The sequence below is a fragment of the Lonchura striata genome, chromosome 11 (assembly GCF_046129695.1).
Source record: "Lonchura striata isolate bLonStr1 chromosome 11, bLonStr1.mat, whole genome shotgun sequence".
In the NCBI taxonomy this organism is placed as follows: Eukaryota; Metazoa; Chordata; class Aves; order Passeriformes; family Estrildidae; genus Lonchura; species Lonchura striata.
This window is the reverse complement of record NC_134613.1, coordinates 4,352,304-4,374,495: the sequence shown is the minus strand read 5'-3', so window position 1 is coordinate 4,374,495 and position 22,192 is coordinate 4,352,304. Positions and strand designations below refer to the sequence as shown.

Sequence of the window (22,192 nt, the reverse complement as noted above, 5' to 3'; positions counted from 1 at the left end):
GTTAAATGGAAAAAAGCTTTAATGGGATTGCTGTACTGTAGTATCATGTATGTTTCAAAACAGCAGCAGTATACCCGGTGCAGGTGGTTTTGGTTTATTCATTTTAGTTAAGGCACAAGTATACAATGCCTAGGAGGAAGTAAAAACCCTTCCTAGGGAAGGCTGAAATACAAAGCTTGAGCTTCTGAAAGGTCAAACTTTTATTTGCAACTATTTGCTTGTATGTAACACATTAGAGGACAGCTTGTAACCTTAGGTCATACACAGAGAAGCAGCTGAAGGAATGTTACTGTAAACCCACAAAACACAGGAGGAGAGCTATGAGGCAGAGAGGGGGGGCATGCACAAAGTGCTTCTGAAATACAAAATGAGACGGGTATGAGTGATGCAGCTAACACAAATAATCTAGACTAGATGACATGAGTCTGAACTTAGAAGAACTTGTTTAAATAAAGGGGGTTCCAGAATGGGTTAGAAAATACAAGAGAAGCAAGAGAAAAGGTGAAGTACTATTTATTAGAAGTTATTCTGCTATGTTTTATTCTATGAAATTAATTTTCCAGTATGAAAGTATTTACATAAGACACTCCACTTAGCCTCTAAAGGTATTGCCAAAGTCTTATAGAAATAGCACAGGTGAATAAATTGAGAACCTCCACAGCAAGGAAAATGCATACGAACTTGGTTCTCAGCTGTATGACATTTGCTTTATATAGAAAGACTACAAGAACACAATATAAATTAGTTACAAAAAGGTGATACTGACAGCGCAGCAACTCAATTTGCTGAACACAAAAACCGCAAGCAGTGGCTATTAGAGCCATGCAGTTTTCATTGTGAAAATTTACATCTTAGATGACATCCGCTCCACCTTGCTTTAAGATGCCTGACATTGTACTCCTGTTCTTGGACCCTCCTCATCTTCTTCATATGCTTCTCCTGCACTGTTACGGTAGGTTTGTTCGTTTGGATCAAAATCTTCAAGGTCTACCTGATCCATCTCATCTGTAACCATAACATCTTCTCGTGAAGGAAGCAGAGCCTCCAGTAGAGACAGTTTCTCCCTTGGGAGCCAGTAGTGCTCTGGAAACTGGACCTACAGTTGTATGTATTTTTTAAAATGAGTATTTATTCATGTACAAACATGAGTATACTGGCTACAGCAAAGCATGCAGCTTACCAAAAACTGTATGATCAGGCTGCCTTTGTCCATTGGAGATTTGTAGACAGGCATCCCTTCATTGTAGATACACTTCAGGTCGCCATGTTTTATCACTTCACCTGTGGAGGCAAGAGCAGTAAGTGGGCTGCTATGATGGGATGGGCATTTCACAGCCACATGAGGCAGGGCTGTACACAAGCAGTGTTCTCATGGCACCTCAGGGAGATTGTAACCAATTTACAGGAAGGACCTAAACCCAAGCTGTACACAACTAAGGCCACTTAGACTATTTCCCCTGCTCTAAGAGAAATACACTTTTCTTGGCACAATCTTCAGGCTGAATGAACAGATAATTTAGTAGAATTTAAGATTATTTCCTCTTTAATATCTTCCTGGCTATCCACCAACTGGGCCTGAGATCTATTAAGTATTTGACAGCTTTAGGTATGATTCTGTATGTTTTAGACAGTAACAACAACAAAGAACTAACTAAATTGACTGCCTCATGAATCTGTTGCATCATCTGGTTAGGGAAAAAAACCCAAATAGAACAATCTCCCCCAAGAACTCCAGTCCAGGTACAATTAAACAGGCAAGCAGTTCACATTGTATTAGTACTCTTAACAACCTACCTGGCCTAGTAGATATAACAAGAACTCTGTTGTCCAGAGTTTCAATTGTCTTTCTGAAACCACATAAGGCCTCTGAGAGTTGAATTCTCATTTTTGTGATTAAGTCATGCCCTCGTCTCTGAAAGACACTGTGATCCTTTTGATCAAGCACAATTATGACATCACCAGGCTCCAAATCAGGCTCCTGGTCACCTTCTCCATGAAACACTATCTTCTGACCATCTTTCATACCTGAAGAAAAGAAACCCATTTATGCTCTGCAGAACTATAGACTATTATTAACTATTATTTGGGAACCAGTACAAATATACAGTTCTTACCTTTATCAACATGAACTTCTATGATCTTTTTCTCTCTTACAACCTTACAGCCATTGCAGTTGTCACATCTGTCCTTCGGATTTATTCTTTCACCTTGGCCTTTGCATTCTGGGCATACAGTTTGGATTTGCTGCACCATGCCAGGTCCAATCTGCTGAACTATAACTTGCATCCCTCTTCCTTTACACACAGGACATTTTTCTACTGCCCCTCTCTTTCCACCATAACCTTGGACAAAAGAGTTAAATTAGATCTCAGTCTCAGAAAATTATAGTAGTCAGGCTGGAACTTAATGACTTCAAAAGCATATTTAGGATAACTTAAGAGTAGTTCAGTAATGGAATTTAGCTGCCATGACAAAATATACCCCACAAGCTGGAGATTCCTACAAACAAAATGTTTATACATGAGCTTATTGGATTAGCCTCTGCCCCACCCCTCAGTAACTCCTGGTTTCCAAGGAACTGTCCCCATACCAAATTCAACACATAAAAATTCTATTAATACTTGGAAAAGAATCTGCTTACTAAATATTGAACAGAGTACTAAGATATGAGACCTTATTAAAATTTACCTCCAAGAGGACCAGTCTAGGGAGTACTTAACTGTAAAATTAGTAACATACACAAGCTAGTCTTCCACCTGCAGCAATTAAAGAAGTTTTACAGAATAACATTTACATCCAAGTTCTGGGTGAAGACAATTTTAATTTAGGTATCCCTAACTGCAACTCACAGTGAGTTTTAGTTTTCAATTAGAACAATCACTTTGTAACACTGTTGTTGAGAGACTTTTGGTTAAGCTCAAGTAAGACTTAAATACCCTGGCAGGCTTTCAGGGATCAGGCAAAGAAAGAAGACAGAGGAAAGTAAGAAAGCCTTCAGACTTTCTCAGCCTCAGACAATCTACACAAACAACTTGAAGAGGGTTTGAAACCACTACTTGTTTTTTTTTTTTTTTTTTTCTTACCTTCACACTTGGCACAAATAACATTCTTTTGCAGTGCCAGTTTCCTTGTAATGCCATTATATAGGTCTTCAAGAGATACACCTAACTGGTGCACCACATTTTTGCCTTTAGGAAAAAAAAAAAGGGAAGTATTAATACTTGTTCAGCTCTTGTGAAGAAAAATGTTCATGCACAGTCTCAAGAAATGCAGAGTTCATTCCAAACTTTGAACACAAGTCAGCCCCCTTAAAAGCATGTGCAATTCCATCAGCTTCCACTAAGTTCCACCCATTTATTTCCAAACAAAAGTTGAGCTGTAATTAAGCAAAGCATCATTAAAGCCACCCTATCCCTACTCCTAATTTTGTAAGCTTAACTGAAACAGCAAGATGCAAGGACACTACCAGCTTCAGATCTGTCAATTTAGAAATTGCTATTTATGCCTGCCTATGAATTTCCATGCCACTTCATAGCATAATTTCAGTGCTTTTTACAGCAAGTTACTACTTGCTCATTTAACAAGCACTGGGCATGGAAAAAACAAAAATCTTATCATGCTTTTGGCAGCACACTGTACTCAGTATCATGTAATTTCTCCCAAATATTTTTTAATGGGATTTAAGATTACTGAAGTTTAAGTTGATGGTGTCCTTTGAAGCAAGTTGCCCAAAAGCACATGAGCAAGTGAGGCACAGATTTGGAAAAAAAGTAACTTAAACAGTTGTCTAAATCAACTCCTGACTTACTGATGTTTCCCCCTCCCCTACAGACTACCCATTCCCCCTTCAACAAAAAATAAAACAGAAATCAGTAGAAAGATGGCTATGGCTAAGCCATGTTATCTACTTTATTAGACTCTTAATGCTGGAGTAACTAGAAAAATCAGTTTACTTATTCTATCGTTGCAACAAGTAATATCCACACTATGTGCACTCAGCAGAACAGCAGTACCATAGCACAGGTGTTTTATGCTTAAGTGCACGGTTAGAGTTTCTAGAACTTGTTTAGAACTGTGTACCTCTTCTCTCTCTATTCATTCGGCCTCCACCACCAAAGAACATGTCAAAGATGTCCATGGGTGAAGAGAAGCTGCCGCCACTCAGGCCTCCTTCTTTAATAGCCTGCTCCCCACCCTGGTCATAGAGGTCCCTTTTCTTTGGGTCCGACAGAACTTCATATGCCTGGGATATAAGCTTAAACTAAAAAGAAAAAAGAAGCTCTGAACAACTATGACCAAGAGGAAAAGTAGCCCTCTCATATACAACTTCACCTACAGATTGAGCCACTATAACACCCTCTTGTAGCATTTGTTTCCAAAAGGAAACTCCCTGGGTAATAGACTGTAATAGTACACTTTTGTCCAGGAAAACCACCCCTTTCCTCCCTCTCCCCCCTCCTCCCATGTTTTAAGTGGGCTTAATTCAGTCACATCCACAAGTACATACCAACTACATTTTGCTGATTGTGATAGTTGCAACAACCATTATAACCTCTAACAAATCAATTTAGAAAGGAATATGGTACCATCCCCAAAGTCCTGCAGGTGCCCAGCTGCTCATGGCCACAGCAGTGCTAGTCAGCCTAGAGCTACACAGGGATGCTCCATGCCTGCTGAGCTGGTACATCCAGCTACAGCAGAGACTTATGTGACCAGACACTGGCGTTGCTTACTCATCACAAACACAAGGACATAGATACAAATCAAAACAATTAAGGAATTTTCTTAAATAGCTATGAAGAATTTCTGATTATTAAGATTACCAAGTTTAGTTTTTAAAAATGGTTATTACTGGAATGACCATTTCAATTTTAAAGTTCCTTTACTCATGGCCATGTAACACCATGTAAGCAAAAAAAGCCAGCCCAAAATAAAAGCAGAAACGGTTGACTAAGAAAATAAGAGCAGAAAAGGCTGCCTTTGACTAGGCTACTGTTTTGAGTTCTACAAATTAGTATTCTACAGACCAATATAAGTATGGACCTTCTATTCCTGTATTAAGGTATTAGTAGACCAGCTTTTTTTGATAAACAATCCCATCATTAACGCTTTCCCTAGTTCTCAATTGTGGTGCTCATTTATCATCCAAGTCAACACAGGCAGCTGAACGGGTCTGTGCTGATAGCATCTAAAATAGTTCTCTTGTAAGCAGTCCACCCACGTACAGCCCAGTGGCTTCCCAGGTATAGTTACCTTGGATATCTGCATTAGCATTTTTATTTGAAGAAAACCCATCCTATTCAGGACCACAAATCCATCCAGCACAACAATGCTGACAGCTGAATCCACTACCAACCTTTTCAAGGTCTGATACAGTGGCCACTGCCACATTACAAATCTTTCCAGCTTTGCCTATTTTAACCAGCTTCTCTAAGGACGATCTTCCACCATAACTACGGGGAAACTAGCATGCGTCACATTAAAAAAAAAAAAAAAAAAAAAAAAAGCTGCATCCCCTTTGCCACAGCTGGGCCGTCAGCCCTGCTGCCAGGCTCACAAATATAGAATACAGACCTAGAAGCAGGGGAGCCTTCACGTACCGGCACTACGCTCCAGGAAGGGCAAAGGAGAATGTGAGCTAGAATTGAGTACACGCTGGATGTAACAACGGCCTGTGTGAGGGGGCCCCGCGGTGCTCCCGCGGCCGGCCCTGCGCCAGCCTCCGGCTCTCCCGGCAGGGCCGCCCGTTCCGCGGCCCGGCGGCGAGCCCGGCTCGGCCCCGGCCCGCCGGAGAGCCGGACGGGGCCTGCCCCGCCCCGGGGCCGCAGGTGCCGCCTGGAGCGCGGCCTCACGGCGGGCAGGGGAGGGACCCACAGGCCTCAGCCCAGCCCCGCTCCCGACCCCGCGTACCCGCTCGCCCTCGCTGGGGTTCTTGTCGGGGTGGTACTTCAGCGCCAGCTTGCGGTAGGCGCGCTTGATCTCCTCGGAGGAGGCATTGGGCTTCACCTGCAGGATATCGTAGTACTCCGTCTCCTTCACCATGGTGAGTGCCTGTGGGAGGACGCGGCACGTTACCCTCGGGTTACCCTCGGCTTATCCCGCCCAGCGCCCCGCCGAGGCCCCGCGGGCCGCGCTGCTCACTGATGCGGTCGCTGCAAAAAAAAAACCAACAAAAAAACACCCCAAAACAAAACAAAACAAAACAAAACAAAAAAATACTAAAAAACCCCACGCCACCAGTACCGCCACCCGCTCACAGATCCCAGCGGCTCCGCCTCTTCCGCGAGCTTTATAGGAGCCCCGGCCGAATCTTCTGGAATGACGCCGCGCGTGACGTCACGGGGCTGGAACGGTCTAGAACGGCGGCGCGTGACGTCACCGGCGGCGCGCGCGGGAGGGCGGAGCCGCGGGCCGGGCCGGGCCGGTCTGGTGGGGCGCGTTTGGTTCCTCTGGCCGCCGGGCTGTGTCCGCCTTTGGTTCCTTTGGCCGCCGGGCTGTACATCTGAGGCTCCCCCGGGGCCGTGCCTGGCATTCCCCGAGTACAGCTCACACAAACTGCGCTCAGCCAGTGGAGCTGGTATTGGATGGGAGCTGTAGATTATTGTCTATGCTAATGTGGTAATGCACGTCTATTCTTTCCTCTTCTTTATTGCTTTTAGATTTATATGTAATACTATTTTTCAATAAAGGTTCCAAATTAATAATTTTAGTATATGGAAGCTTTAGATGTGCTTTCCATTATGGTTAAAATGTGACTATGGAGCTAAAATATATATAAAAAACTACTCCATTTTTTTTATCTTTGTATTGTAGAGACAGTCTGTTGAGTCTAATTTAGAAAGCTTCTACCTGTGCCAGCTCTAGACAAACCTAAAGTCCTGTGGGCCCGGCAGGGGTGAAGGGTCCCTCCTGCGGTCTGGGTTCCGCCTGAGGGGTTCCTCACGGCCGCCGCCTCACTTGCTGCCGCTTTCTCTCCCTGCTCTGTGAAATCCATTCGTTCGCCCCTGGGAGAGGCTACCGAGCATCCTGGTACAATCTGCCCCGCGCTGTCTGTTAGATCTTGTTCTGGGTAATTAGTAGATGGCTTTCCTTATGCCTTGTTCCTTAGTATTTGGGTTCTTTTAATTGAATTGGGCTAATTAATTGCTCTGTGTCTGTTATTTGCCTTTTCCTCAAGCCAGCCTGCCTAGAGCAAACTTGGAAGCTGAGCTAGTTTTCATCTTTCTCCAGGTAACCAAAAGTCTTCAAGTAATTATTTACTGCTCAGGGGAAAGTACCAGTGGATCTCAGCAATAGCATTTTTTTCCTAGAAGATGGCAATTTAATGCTTAAAATTCTCAAGTGAAAAATACAGAAAAGCTGCATAAACTGAGAACAGATTTTGCTCAAACTTGAGTTGAATAGGAATGCTTACAAGCTGCTTTTTTATTCCAGGAAACAGTTCCTTATTTCTGGGAATAGTTTTATGAAAGCAGAGTATCTCCTGTGATTATAATTACTCAAAGGTTCCAGTACCCTGCCTGGCCAACTACAGCCCAGGTAGAGTCAGGATGACTGAAGGAGAGGGCCCTGTTGTGTTGTCTAACAGTGGGAAATGGGGAAAAAGAAGAAGGGGGAGGAAAAGTAGCAGTGTGGGATTTGAATGAAAATTTGTCATAATTTAGAGCTCTGGTGCCACTAAAATGAACTTCCTACTGTATTTCAGGTAAATACTATTAGAAGATTGAATTAATATAATCTGCTTATATTCAGCATGTAAATTTACTGAAGGAGGAGGAGCTAGTTACAGGAAATCAACAGAAAATATAAATGAAAGGAACAGTTCAAAACCACAAGAAAGACATCAGTGTTGGTAACTTATTTTCTCCAAGCATGATTATCAGCAGCTGAACATGTTTTGCAATTGTGAAATTATATTGACTAGTAAATACAGGAACTCTAAAAATATTTATGGTTACTCTGTAAACTTGTAGGCCAAGAACTAAATATCTCCTTTTTAAGGCAAAGAAAAGGTTTATTCTCATAATGGTCTCTACCTTAAAGATAAATCTTTAAGCTAAAGCTATAATCTGTTGTTCTGAACATATTATTTCCTTTTAGGAAGAAACAATAAATTGGTTTATAGCTTTGTAGTATCTGAATGCTTTAGTAGATGAGAAGCTTTCAAAGCACATAATGAATTTTAGAGATCTGGTTTTAGTATGTCATAAAAAGAGTACATAATTTCTGTGAGTAGAAATCCTCATACAGGTGTGTGTAGATACTGGTAAATATAATAAGAACTCACACTGGTGGATGGTTTCTTACTGTTAACATTTGTTACTTTTAATAACAGCCAAAAACTTGGCTGGTTTGGATCTTTGCTTAAGAGGATTGAGCCTCCTATGTCATTTACTTTCATTTTATTAGGGAGACCTACCAGCTTATGTTTACCTTCATATGCAGTATTTGTTTTCTTTATCTTTGGTTCCAGTTGGTACAATCAATTTGTTATTTATTCAAAAAATTAGTGGGAAAAGTAGTAAGGGTTGGTGTTTGGGATTATAAAAACAGGAGAGATACCACTCAATGGATATTCTTTGCATCATCACATGCATCTCCTACATCACTCTTGTTGGAGTGATGCAGTCATTCTGATACCTGAGGGGAATACAGTCTTACAGCTGTCTGAAGCAAGACACTTCCTATATATCAATGCTTTATTTATGTATTTATGGAACAGAGTTAGAATCCTCAGCAGATGGTTTTGTTGTGATTAGTAATAAAGACCTTTACTCATGTAGACATACTTTTCTGCGATTGCAGTCGTGGTTCTTGTACTCAACCAGCCTGGTGATCAAGGGTGTATATGCCCAACTCTTGTTTCTTGAGGTGCACACTTTACCTCCTTAAGTTTCTGCCTGTTGCTAATCAGCAATTGCTTACCCATTTTTCAGATGAACAGCTAATTTCTTTTACTGTTCTTTCCCTTTCTTCCATCCTGACACATGTAACAGGAATCACCTTGTTGCTTTTTACTTGGACAGTATCAAATTTGCATATGGGTGTCAACAGGAAAACAAGCAGAGAATTTCTGTTCTCTGCAGGGAGGCAGGAATGGACTGGGAATGGGGAATAATTAGATCTGGAGCCTGTTTCATTTAGCCACCAGAGGACTCTGGTTCTGAAACAGGCTAGCACAAAACAGGAGTTAAAACTGGAGTTAAAACAGCTTCCCTGCGACCTTGGGACCATGCAGCATCTTTATATCCTACAAAAATTATGCATTTATCTTTTAATCTCATTATATAAGCCACTGCTAGAATTTGCTTGTTTGTATTTTTTTTTTAATCTAGCTATATTGCTATTGCTCATTCTTGTTGAAAGCAGTATCCTGGAGACACAGGTAAGAGAAGAATCTGCTGAGCTGCAGCTTCAGCTTCTTGCAGCACCCTTGATTTTTGTAGGTAAGTATCAAAAAAAACTTTTTATTACAAACACTGGGAAAAAAAAACTAGGAATCTGAGGGATTGTATCTCTTTTCAGTCACACTAAATTTGTTTAAAGAGCTTCAGTATTTCCTCTATAAGGTGAATCAGAATCACAGCAGACTTAACTTCGTGCTGAGCTGGATTCTTTCAAGCATCCAGATCTCAAAAGTTAGCACAATTTCTACAAATGTCTTAGGAAAATATCCTTTAAATAATATTTTTAAGTTATGATTTTTAGTCTTATTAAAGATGTATGTTAAACAATCAAGTGTGACAGTTTCATTTAATGAACCTTTAATGGCCCTGGGCCCATAATTATTATACAAAAAGGATATTTTCTACAGAAACAAACTGTTAGAAAAACCTTTTTGCTATAGATGGAAAGTAAAAGATCTGTATCTCCAGGAAAAATGTAAATGATGGCATTTGTTTTGAGCTATTTTAGGGGAATGTATAGTGAGTAACTAGCAGTCACAGGTTTGTCTAATCTGAATTCCTGCATTAGAAATAAATTAGTATAAAAAGCATATGTGAATTTAAAAAGTTGATGCTTGCCTGGAGCTTTTCATTCTGGAATCTGCCCTCAGCATCATCTCCTTGGCCCAAAGTAGTATAAATTGTTTGATCCTTAAGGTATGTGGTGAGACTCACTTGTTTAGTAAGATTTAATGGAGGCTGTGCCAGTGTAATATTTGAAGACATGTTTGGATTTAGAATTTTACATAAACCGTGAAAACTACACACATTTAGTGGATCTGTGGAGTTTAATTATTTTTTTTTAACTTCAGCTAAAATGTTTTGGAGAGAGAGAAATTTTTTATTTTATGTGAAATTAGGAAAAAGAGAGAGCTGTAGATAATCACAGTAAGTGTAGTTAATGGAACATAGCAGGCAGAGGGCTGCAATTAGTAGCAAGTTGAATAGATGACAGGCTCTAAGAAAACTGATATGAAATAATAAAAAAATAGAAGTGGTGCAGTTTATGTAAACAAATGTAACAAGGCCTTTGAAACAGGCTTTGAATAAAGGCTATGAGATGTTCTTCTGGTAGTGGTGGGGAGGTAAGGCTTTTTTTGATTTTGTTTGGATTCAGTGCTGGAAAATGGGAAGAACAATAGGACTACCAGTTTAATGTTTGCACCAGAAAGTATTGTTTGACACTATTTGTTTCCAGTTATATGACTAAAAAAAGGGGCCCTGTCATACAGTTGCTTAAGCTAACTGAAATGACTAGCAAGGAGCATCCAGAATTAGTCCACCCCTCTGTTCATTCTTAGTAAATACAAGTTTTATGGTGAAACATTCACTGTCTTACCTTACAAGTAAATCGATGGGCAAGTACACAGCCCTGGGTAGTTTCACATTTCCATAGTTTTACTGTGAATTAAGCCTGAAACATTCTATCCCAAGCATGCTCCACCCACACCAAGGATGGTCTACCTTGTGGTGCTGTTGGTCACTGACCTTAGTAACAACATGGCTTTGGTTTGGCCTCTCTGATATTTCTGTTTGGGATCTTATGACTGTGCAAATTTGTAGTGACAGTGTTTTCAATTCTGAGGTATCAGAGTTGCAAATTTCTTAAAGATACCAGTCCTAATTGCAGAGTGAAGGATGTGAACAGTGTGTGAGCTTTATTTGGCTTTTATATTCCTTTATTGCTTAGTGAGACTGTCAACACCCAGAAATATTCTGTAGCTGCAAAAAGCAGCCCATCCCACCACAAAAATTCTGCCTGGGTCTAGTGCAGTCTTCTGCAACTTGCATGCAGGAAGATTGAGGCATAAAAGAAAAGGATCATAGCATCTTGTAAGGTGCAACATGTAAAATCCATTTCAAGATGAAGGTTTTTTTCTGCTGAACTCCATATAAGTGTATGGCCTCATTTGCTAGGATTTATTTCGAAACCTGAAGACAACCTAGACATGTACCAAAGCTACAAAGACAAGTTCTGTGTCAAACTATTACAGCTTGACATTCATGAGCCTATTGTTCAAGTGACAGGACGGTAGCTGACAGTTGCAGGAAGCACAGTTTATCACAATGATGTGAGTATTCTGTTACAGTCACATGACAGAGTCCAAAGCAACTCTTCTCCACCAATTCCTGCTGATAAATTCCCCTTAATTCACAGCCTGCCTTCCCTTCTGGTAGTAACAAGCTGCCCTTCATACTGGAGGAGTGATCTGCCACCGGAGAATGCTTGATTGTGTCAAAATAATTTGCTAACCATCGGCAAGTTTAAGGAAAATTATAGGAAAAACAAAGCAAAAAAATCCTTCATAAACACAGTGTATGCAAAGGACACAATTTTGAGGTTATCTGTTTATTCACTGAAAGTACAGCCATTTCCTTCCAGGAGACCAGCCTGTTATCCAGCCACTAAACACTCAAGATGCAACTCAATCAAGGTAATTAGCAGTTTTCTAATTCGTTTACTTCATGTAGCATCTAAAACACATTAGATGACCTGAAGAAGAAAAAGAAGAGTTTTCTTGCAACAGAGTTTTCTTTATAATGTTACTGGAAAGTTGGTTGCAAAGAAGAGACCTTGAGACTTTCTGCAGAGAATTGTTGGAACAAAGTGATTGGAGAATTATCTCAAAATGAAAGAGCTAAATCAATCCTGACAAATAGAGTTTTGCTGCATATGATGACACATTTTTACCATTGAAATACCCCCATTTTGTGTTCAGATATTTTCAAATCAAGTTTCTGGTGTTGAGAATAGATCCCTTAGAAGCTCACTTCAAAGTTTTCTTTCATTTCAGATTGCATTGTCTACAATTATATGTTTGGATATTGCGCAAGGCACTCTGGAATGAAATCCACATCTTCTACAAAGTTAATATTTGCTGCCTTAGATACTCCTAGTCACTATGGCTGTCTTTGTACCATTAAGTAAAATATTTTAGATTATGTTCTCTGTCTCTGAAGGCCATGGCAGAGCATGGCTTGCATCCCTCTTCCTCCTCCAGACAAGGTAGTCATTAATATCATCTCCAGTGACAGCCTCTGCCCTGCGTTGTCCCACACAAGTGCCAGTTCATACAAAACCATGTCAGGGAAGGTGCTCACAATGGGTGGCTTGAGCTATTCTCTAGATTTTGTTTAGTTCACTAGTATAGAAGTAGCCTAAATAGCTGAACTGGATTCTTTTACATCCTGGGAAGTAATTTCTTCAGTCATGTGTAGAAACTTCCAAATTATACCATAGGCCTGCTCCGGTGAGGTGCAGGAAGTGGTGCTGGAGGAGGTTCTTGGCTGTCGCAGTGCTGGGTTTCATAGGTTCTGGACTTTAAGGCATTTCCTAATATAATTAATCTGTGTTTCTCTTTAAGAAAATAGCTTCACTGAATGTTCTTTTTTGAAACTAGTCTTAGTAAAATTAGAATTGCTTCAAATTGTGTGAATGAATTTGTGGAAATATTGGCAAAAGACAAGATTTGCATCTTTAAGCACTGTGAACTCATTAAAATTCTTCTCATGGATAATTAGAGTAAAGTGAATGAAAAAGAAAATTTAACAGTAAGCAGCTCTCAGACACTGCGACATTTCAAGCATGTTAAAATCAGAAAGAAATAGCTTTTGTAGCAGTAGTCTCCTCCTCTTGTATTACGTGTTGTTTTTTTCTAACAAATAGCCAGTTACTATTGGTTTATTTGGTTTTCCAAGTAGCTCATTTATGCCTGATCTGTACAGTTCTTCAGCATATTTGTGATCAGCTTTGCAGGATTTGTCAGCATGCCTAACAGTGGAAAGACTCTCACAAAACAGTTGCAGACTGAAAATGCAAGGAATGTTTCAGGAAGCTGTGAAAATGGGTAAAGTAGCTTGAGCATTTATTTTAACAAACTCATATACCAATTTTTCCCAGCTCAAGTTTGTCTTTTACTACTGTGCAGATCTACAGGAATTTTTTCTGGTATGTCTACGATCTAATGAAGAATAAGGTATATCTTTTGAGGCTAGAATTAGAGAAAATTGTTAATGAAGATTATAAATAGGTTTATTCTCCTATGCTGAATCCTACTTTGACTTTAAACCTAATAGCATAATTGAGTAGGGAATATGTTGCTTGTATCTTATTGGTATATAGGCTACACCTGTAAAATGTTTATTTTATAGTGCGGAGGCTATTTAGCCTCTTCTCTTCTGAATTTGGGGGAGTAATCCTCAGGTAACAATTGATCTTTGTGACAGACCATCTTCTTCCTGTGAAAGGCAATAGAACTTAACCAGGTAACCCATCTCTTAGAGGTGGGAGTGGGGAAGTGAATTTTAGAAGAGTATATTTTGATGTTTATGTTACCTTTTACATGTAAAATAATCCTGCTGGGTGCTGTCTCCTTTCTGTCCTAGGCACAAAAAAAGAACACGATGTTTCTTCTACCTGTTGATCTATCACTGGAATGGTATCTTCCAAGAGAGGAATCTCCCCATCTCTAGGGTTTTTGGAAGTACTTAAGATTAGAATAAGACAGTTAATGGGAAATAGTTTAGCTTCTGATTGATAGAAGTTTATCAGAATTGCTAAGTACTAATATCTATTTCCAGAGGTTGAGTTTAGTCTTCTGTTAAGTTAAATCTAACTTCACATCTGTTTAGTGAATAACTTGCATGTTATGTCTCTTGGAAGATTCTTCTGTTCTGGGCTTTGTAATCCTGGATAAAAATCATGAGGAGCAATCCAAAGACTGAAGGTTTTCATAACAGGAAGAAGTTTAAGAAATCTTTGAAAACTTTTGAATGTATTGTTACTTCTTGAATCCCAATGTAGTTAGTAGTAGAAATGTCATTTTATGGTTTAACCTGTCTAAGAATCATAAACCACTATTTGACTTGTGATCAGTATATGTACACTCCAACTCATGAAAGTTAGTATTTTGCTAAGTTAGTAATAATGCCTCTATTTTAATCCATGCATGCTTCTATTTGTGACATATTATTAAAAAAAAATCTGAGTTTTCTTTGTTAAAGAAAAACGTTAAAGAATTTAAAAGTACAGTGGTTTGCATCCACTGCAAATAGGAAGTTTAAGCTTCATGTATTAGAAATATATTTAGCATTTGGTTTTTTTCTGAATTTTTAATGAAAGAATATCAGACCCTAGAACTCAAAATACTTTTGATACATTCAAAGACTTTGGCATAAAACTTCTGTGGTTTGTTTTTGAAGATGCCAGTGCATGTTGCCATGTTAAATGCTGTTGTTTACCTGGTGTGGTTTGAAGTTAGGTGGCAAACTTATCTCGCTTTTTTAGTATGCTGGAAGTAGGATTTCAAGTAGAAAGGACTAGACAAAGAAAATAAAATTGTATAAAATGGAGATAGGAAAGAAAGATCTTATAAGGCTGAAATTGCATCAATGTGACCTAAAAAATGAAAGAGATGAAATAATGAGTTCTGTGTGACCTAACTTTGCTGCATTCCCTGCAAATAGTCGTAAAGAGACGGATACTGGGAGATTTCTGCTTCAGGTTTTTGCTGTGCAGGGGAGAACAGAGCCAGAAAATCTGTACCAAGGTCAGGTCTGGGTTGCTCCCAACTGCTGAATAGAGCCTTTTTGGGGGAGAATAAAAAAGGCTTGTTACATTGTTTATTTCTTCCCATTCAGCCATGAAGTTCTCAGCTACCCCTAAAACTGCTCTGCTCACCAAAATAAATGACCTGTTTTCTGAGGATATTTGTTCTTAACAAGAATAAAATATTCCAGTTCTGTTTTTTGCAAGTAAAAAAATAGGTTTTACTAGAAGGTGTGTGCCAACTGTGTTATATGATAAAATAGATCTCAGCTGCTAACTTTATCACTAGTACTTTCTTCTTTATTCAGCATTTGTTTAGCTTTTAAATATATCTTTATGAGAGAGTAAGTTGTGTGAGTAATTTGACAAAGACTGGTTTCTTGTGCACTATGAAAATCAAAGTGATTGTTGAATCAGCTCAGCCTTTTTGCAAGAGTAGGAACATATCTGGGCTGATCTGTGGCCCTTTTTTTAAGTCTCACGAGGGCATGGAAACCAATTAACAGCTAAATCTAACCTGTTCTTCAAGGGCAAAGGAGAACTTTTAAATAGAATTAGTAAGGAATGTATTGTAATATTGCCCTCATTTGAATAGAGGAGTAAATAAGATGACCAGTCATAATAGCAGTGTCCTGTAAAGGGCCATGGGGACCTCCTGTGACTCTACTCATTGTAGGAAAAATGTTACATTACAGAAAATTAGGGTTTAAAGAACTAATATGGTGTGTCATTATCGTGGGGTTTTTTTCCCTTATGTCATAAAAAATGAGAAAACATCTTCAGAACATCTTGGGTAACAGTTGGCAGCACCTCAGAGTCTGGAGATACAGTATTTTCTTGGCTGTTTCTATGCCAGTCTCTTTAGCTGCTGAGCTATCAAAGCTGTGGTGCTATGTTGATTTAAATCAGAGTGACTTTATTGTCTTTGTCTAGAACTCTAGGTCATATCTGCAATTCTGAATTTATTGTTTTGTGCTCATTTCTACAATCTGTCCCCAGGGTTCTGTTTTAAAATACTGGATTTGGTATTTTGGTCTTTTGTAGGATACATCAGGAAAGGATTTCTCATGAATGGGATCCAGATGAAGATATTTAGTTTCTGAAGTCTCTAGGCAAAATACCAGAATCATTACAGTTTTCAAAGGTTACCCATAAGTAATTTAAACCATTGATTTTTGCTGCCAGAAGAGTTGGCAGATGAATACTTAATGATTCCATCTTGAATTCAAATGCCCCAATGAGCTGTTGAAAATGTCTTAACGCCCAATGAAAAGTTTTTAAGAATGTACAGATGTAGACCCAAAACGCTCCCCAAAGCAACTCTAATGCAGGGCAAAGCTGGGTTGGCCTGGAGAACATGCAGCAAAATCTTTGAGAGGGGAATTCCTTAGTGTTGGAACAGAGATCAAGATTTAAGACACTTGTCACCAAGCCTGAAACAGCACAAGAAGGACACTTGATTGGAAGAAGAATGTTTTATCATCCACTTTGTAGTGGATTCCTTAAATAATCAAGCCACCAAACTGCAGGAGTTTAGAGAAGAATTTCACTAAGTTGTCTTCAAGAAAAGCAGGCAGTGAAAGATAAAATCAAAGATAAAACTTAAAAAGAAGTTCTGTCTTGGAAAAAGGCATATTTTCCAGTTTGGCCTACTTTTTTTTTATGTTTATTAAATAGGTTTAATATTTAATAGATAGGAAAGCCAGTTTAATAAAGAAGTGTTTGAGAACAAAATACTTGAGCAAATGGGGCTCTGCACACATTGCTCCCTAAGATAAACACCTGTGTGTTACAAAATATTCCTTTGGGAAAGGCAAGCAGAGAAAGGAGTTTAAAAGGTGGGGACTTTATTGTAAGAAGTATGAAGTAACATGCCCACTGCAGCATGAATGCAGTCTCTGGTGGTGGGTGAGCTAGTCGGTGACATGCTCGGAGGAGCAGCAAGGCAGAGGAAGGAGCTGCACCGGTTTGGATCATCACGGTGAGGGCAGAACAGTGCTGAGCCTTCCTGGGAGCCACTGAGTCTGGAAGCTGTGCTGTCAGAGCATCTCCAGGAGAAGCTGAATGGGATTGGTTTTGGAAAAAATCATGTAAGAGACAGAGAAATTGTATGCATTCCACAGACACTGTAACTGAGCATTTCCTCCCTATTGGGTGTGTTCTCTGTTGCAGACGGTCTGCAGGATAACTTATTTTGAAAGGACAAAAGCAGAAAAATCGTGTAAGTTTTATAATGAAAGCTTTGGAAGTTAAGTGGACCTGAGCTGCAGTAACTTGGTTGACCACAGCCAGAGCTTTGCACCTTGAATATACTGTTCTTCAGCTTATCTGGTAATGAGTGCAGCATCTTCAACAGTCACCATGTCTCATCCATTAAACCAGAATAAAAAATAATTAATTAATAAAAGTATTTTGCTGTATAGTGATCTCACATGTGGTACAGCAGTATCCAGGAGCAGGGTGGGAGTGGAGAAGCTGTCTAATGAAGAAACCTCTGCAACAGGAATACCAAGAAAGGGAGGAGGAGATGGTATCTTCATTGTGAATCTAACAGCACAGGTCTGGATGCCCAGGCTAGTGCTCTGAGTGAATGTGTGCTCTGAAACTACCCACTGCTTTCATGGCAAAAAAATGTTTGTTTGAGTCTTCTTTGTGAGCAGTTGTGAATGTGATTTCCAAACGTAAAAGTACTTTGGCTTGGTTTATGTGTGTAGAGGGTTATGAGTAAATATTCTGATGTCTAAAGGAATACCTTGTCCTGAACAATGTATTAACAATTTATGTATGTAATTATTTGTTAAACTGCTTATTTTTGCAGCTTTACAGAAAGCCTCTCTCTCTAGAAAGATTGATCTTTTAAATTTTTGGTAATTTCTGTAGAGAGCTGATTGGTAAAAACTTAACATTGACAAGATTAAAGGAGTTAAACAGGAATAGGATAAGGAATACCAAAAGAATGTGATGTCTTTTTATTTTTTTTTTTTGCTCCCATACGTAATCTGTTTAATGAATAGGTTTGCCTTAAATTTCATAATAATATGATGACTGCATAACAGTGTTCATATTCTCTTGATGCAGTTTGTGATAGTAGAAATCACTCTGCAGAAAGAAGGCCAAAATGTATCCTAGACCATAAATTTAATAGTTTTTAAATTTGAGAGAAAAGCTACAACCTAATTATACAGGACACTCAGTGTATTCTGTAAGGCTTATTTAAGTGTGAATTTCTGTAAAATGTTTTTTCCAAAGAAGAAAATGGTTTATTATCATATTAAAGACTGACTTTGTAGACTTTCAGGTTTTTTTTTCAGTTATATTGTTTGTATTTTCACTAGATTTTACTATGAGGAAACATTTTAGAGGACAGTAAATATCTGACTGTATCTGGCCTAGAGCATGAGATGTAAACAGAAATTCTAATTCTCAGAACAGGAAACAGAGCCTGTGGAAGAAAAAGGCTAATTCCAAAGTCCCCTAAAACAACAACAAAAAATTATGGAAATTAGTATCACAGTGAGTAGTGCCATTAATGACTAAGCATCATTATGGTAACATAATAAACAGTTTTTCTGGTGTGCAGTTAGCAAAAGAACACTCATTTTGTAATTATAAAAGCAGAGAGATTTAGCTGTGGCGTTTAGTTTCCGTAGTTACAATAAGAAGTGGTACTGTATTTAGTGGTTTGTATCAAATACACTCAAACAAAACCAGTAATTGCTATGAAAGCAAATCCGGATTGGATGCTTCTCCTCTGGTGACTCACACCCAGGAAGAGTTGTCAGTTACATCAGTCATTATTTTACCTCACACATGCTTCCTGGGTTGCAAAGATAAATCTCACTAGAGCTGTTACAATTGTGGAAATACAGAGGGAAAGGAAGCTCTCCCTTTGTTAATCCCTTTGTTAATAGGCAATGTTTAGATTCTTGCTTTTCATGGTGGCCTGGTGTGTGAGAACAGCTTCAGTGTGGAATAGCACCCAAGGGGCACAGGGCAGTGGTGGGAGCTGCAGGTGGGGTGGGCAGTGTTGGGCTTTGCCCCAAACCTCTGGATAGGCCAGCCCAGCCTAAGCTGTGCTTTTGTCTCAGGTGAGTGCAGTGTGTTGAATTCAAGCAGTAGAGGAGGTCATGTTTGCTAGAGTGGTATCTTGAAATTAAAGCCCAAATTACATCAGGAAATACTGTCATTCAAAAATCACCCATGCTAATGGAGTTATACAGAAATATGCTTTGATTAGTTCTAGCTGGTCAATGTTTTGGAACTTTATCTCAGTTTTTCCTAATTGTTCAAGTGACCTCTACTGTTAAATTCTCACTCTGTGTGATTTGTAATGGTTTTTGCTTATTATCTTTGGAATTGTAAACTTGCAGAAATCAGATGCAGCAAGTCCACCTTTAAACTGGTAGTTGGATTTTGGAAGATGCTTGCCCTGCGCTAGTAACATTGAATAATTTATGCAGAACCTCAGTCTTAATGAAAAATTTAAGAGCCACAGTCCATATCTCTGAAGCATTTTGGTGTTCCTGGGGCATCTTGGCACCATGCTGTGGTTCTGCAGTGCCTTTTCTCCTTGCTGAAATTTATGCTCAGAAAGCTCTTGATCAGACAGCCCCACCAAATTCTGCTCAGTTCAGTCTTGAACAATTCCAGATACCATAACCATTCTTGGATATTTACTTAATTGTTAAAGGAATAACGCCTAATAAAAGGTTAAAGTAGAGTCATCAAAGCCACATTCTGGCACTCTGAATATACACAGAAATTGTTGGAAGAGAAAATTTCTTAATTGTAATTTCAGGACAAAAAAACCTCATTCTCAAGTGAGCTGCTTCATTCATGGGGCAAGAACTATGTTGCATGGGGTGTTACCAACTTCAATACTCACACAGATACTGAATGTCTAGGGATCCTCATGGAACTTTTGCACATCGAAGCATTACTAGAGAAAGTCCAGAAGTTCAAGTGTTGGTTGGCTGGTTTTCTATAAAGAGAATATAATGTAAACTGAACCAGTATCCTATAACAGATAAGAATAAAGCAAGCTAAAAAGATAATAATCAGGGAAAAGTCATTATTGATGTTTATTAAAGTTTTGAGTATCATCAAATGAGGCTCCTCTGATACATTATTAATCAGAGTAATTTTATTCAGAAGGCTTTTCTGCTCTTTGTTTTCATCCAAAAAGTTTCAGTTATCTTTGAACCAAGACTTAATGACCAAGTTTATTTGTTTTGTAAAATAATAATAAGCTTTATTATTCCCAAGATATTTAAAGGAAAAGGTTCCACTGGATTGCTAAACATCAAATATAGTTTTTCTTTAAAGTAGGAAAAGAATCAAGAATTATATCAAGTGTTTTGAGATGGCAGACAAACATATGTTCTTAAGTTATTTCAGATGGGTTTTTTTGGTTTTATTCCCAAATAGGTCTTCCTGGTCTTTCATTCTCTCTTTGCAATCCCACTTCATTAAGTCACCATTTCTTCCACATATCAAACACAGGCTTACCTTTCAAAATGCAGGACAATCCCCTTCTATATTTAAATTACTCAGTTTCTCATCAGCATCTGCCTTCACCAAGCCAGTGACTATTTTCACATCCTCATTTTGCTTATCAGACAAGCCCTTTCATGTTTTATGCCGTTATGCCATTAACAAGAGAGAAAATATCCTCACAGGCAAGATTAGTGATGACTCCTTGTTTTCCTTCAGCTGCTTTTATGACCTGTGCCCTGCTCCGAGGGGACCTGTGGGGAAGAGCAAGACAGGAAAAGAACTGTGGTTGTAACTTCTGAGGGGTGAAGAGTTACATGGGATGCTGCATTACTGTAAAGGGGACACAGCTTGGTTAAGGCTTTTGTGACTAGCAATAATAAATTATCGGAGTGTCCCACATATTTAAGTATTTTTCAAGTGTGGTTGTTAATATGAAATGGGAAATAGTGCCTGATGTAGTGTTTGGTGCTGCTGTTTGCTCCCTGTCACCACTGTGTAAAAACTGCTTTGAAGTTATTTATTTGAAAGCTGCGAAGGGCATAGTTTCAACTTTTTTCTACATTTTGAGTTAATTTATTACACTGTGGAGGGGAAGGAATTTCTGGGCTTCACTCAGGACTCTTCTGTTGTACCTCTGGAGAAAGAATTAAGGAAATCTTAGCTTCTTCTTAGCCTTTAAAGGCTACCGATTCCCACCATTTTTTCTATGAAATGAAATTAGCTAAACTGCTGCTATTCTTGAATAATCTGTAGTGTATTGCTATGTTCAGTAATTTCTAAATGCTTATGGTTTAGATATTTTGTACATGGAATTCTTAGTAGTCTGTCATCTTACAGACTTTTTGGGCTGGAGTTTGTATTTGTACTTTAAACTTGGTCTGTTTACTTTTAGGAAAAGTTAATTTCATTAATGTATTAATGATAATTTGTTGTGTTGGTGACATTTTTGAGAATTATTTTTAGTAGTATTAGTATTAGTATTAACTAAATTGCCTTATCTTCCTGGCCTGAAAAAAAAAGCCCTGACTTCAGAGCTTCAACAGGTATCTGCAGTGACAATGTACAAGGTGTTTTTATACTATCAGTGTCAGTATGATCAGGGTTAAAATTGGTAACTCCTTCTTCATACTTGTATAGTTCATGGCCTCTTTGTGGAAGTTCAAATTTAGTGTCTGCATCTGGTATATTCTATGATGTTATAACCAAAAGCGTGAAATAAAGAATGTCATTCTTAGGGCGAGGCATTTCCATTTCACTAGGTCATAGTGGAGTTTGCAAAAGTCAAAATGTATGTGATAGCTCTGAACTTTCTAATTCCACCTGCTTGTATTTCAAAGTGTTTGCAAGCTGTGTTTTTGTTTACCTTTTGATATCTATTTTGCATATTTGTATGTTGATTGTAGTAGGTCCTGCTAGTGTTCCTGGATAACATCTTAATAGTTCTATTTGCTTTTAGAACCTTTACAGATGCACAGACTGTTGGCAGGAATCTGCTACCTCATTTAGAGGAGACCCGGGGTGAAGGCATAGAGCCAGCAGGTAAGCATGTAAAAGATGATCCTTGGAAGTTTGAGCTCTTCTTATATTTTTTTTTCCATGTAATTTTTATGTCTATTCTAGCAAGTTTTGACTGACAATTTCTCAAGGCTCAGTTAATGAAAGACAAAATTAAAACTGAAGCAAGTTAGGACAGCTGTAAGTT

The 22,192-nt window shown here is 38.8% G+C and overlaps 2 protein-coding genes across 10 annotated transcripts in view; one reads left to right on the top strand and one right to left on the bottom strand.

Moving 5' to 3' along the window:
* Nucleotides 1-78: 78 nt before the first annotated feature.
* DNAJA4 (DnaJ heat shock protein family (Hsp40) member A4) lies at nucleotides 79-6,362 on the bottom strand. Of its 4 annotated transcripts, none has more exons than XM_021547359.2 (8): nucleotides 6,258-6,362; nucleotides 5,911-6,051; nucleotides 4,081-4,261; nucleotides 3,084-3,188; nucleotides 2,115-2,342; nucleotides 1,795-2,025; nucleotides 1,181-1,281; nucleotides 79-1,096 (listed from the first exon to the last, which is right to left on the bottom strand). In XM_021547359.2, exons 2-8 carry the CDS (start codon nucleotides 6,040-6,042, stop codon nucleotides 878-880), a joined length of 1,197 nt encoding a protein of 398 aa, XP_021403034.1. In that variant the 5' UTR covers nucleotides 6,043-6,051; nucleotides 6,258-6,362; the 3' UTR covers nucleotides 79-877. The 4 variants fall into 4 exon arrangements, with proteins under 4 accessions (XP_021403034.1, XP_021403032.1, XP_021403035.1 ...); XM_021547357.3 differs by having other exon boundaries at nucleotides 6,244-6,360; XM_021547360.3 differs by having other exon boundaries at nucleotides 6,238-6,336.
* Nucleotides 6,363-6,411: 49 nt separating this feature from the next.
* The window catches only part of ACSBG1 (acyl-CoA synthetase bubblegum family member 1), a 40,028-nt gene continuing 24,247 nt past the window's right edge, over nucleotides 6,412-22,192 (top strand). For 2 of the 6 annotated variants that reach the window (XM_021547350.3, XM_021547352.3), the window contains exons 1-2: nucleotides 12,793-13,294; nucleotides 21,947-22,029. In XM_021547350.3, coding sequence (XP_021403025.2) covers nucleotides 13,215-13,294; nucleotides 21,947-22,029 — 163 coding nt within the window. In that variant the 5' untranslated portion in view covers nucleotides 12,793-13,214. Of the gene's footprint in view, nucleotides 6,619-12,792; nucleotides 13,295-21,946; nucleotides 22,030-22,192 lie in introns of those variants that run through there. The other 4 variants (XM_021547351.3, XM_021547348.3, XM_021547353.3 and 1 more) reach the window with 3 other exon arrangements.

Coding starts and splice junctions, on each gene's coding strand:
- DNAJA4 (XM_021547359.2), bottom strand. CDS start 6,042: ATGGTGAAGGAGACGGAGTACTACGATATCCTGCAGGTGAAGCCCAAT. Junction 3,189..4,080: donor AATGAATAGAGAGAGAAGAG/GTACACAGTTCT, acceptor TTTTTCCTAAAG/GCAAAAATGTGGTGCACCAG. Junction 1,282..1,794: donor TGTTATATCTACTAGGCCAG/GTAGGTTGTTAA, acceptor TTGCCTCCACAG/GTGAAGTGATAAAACATGGC.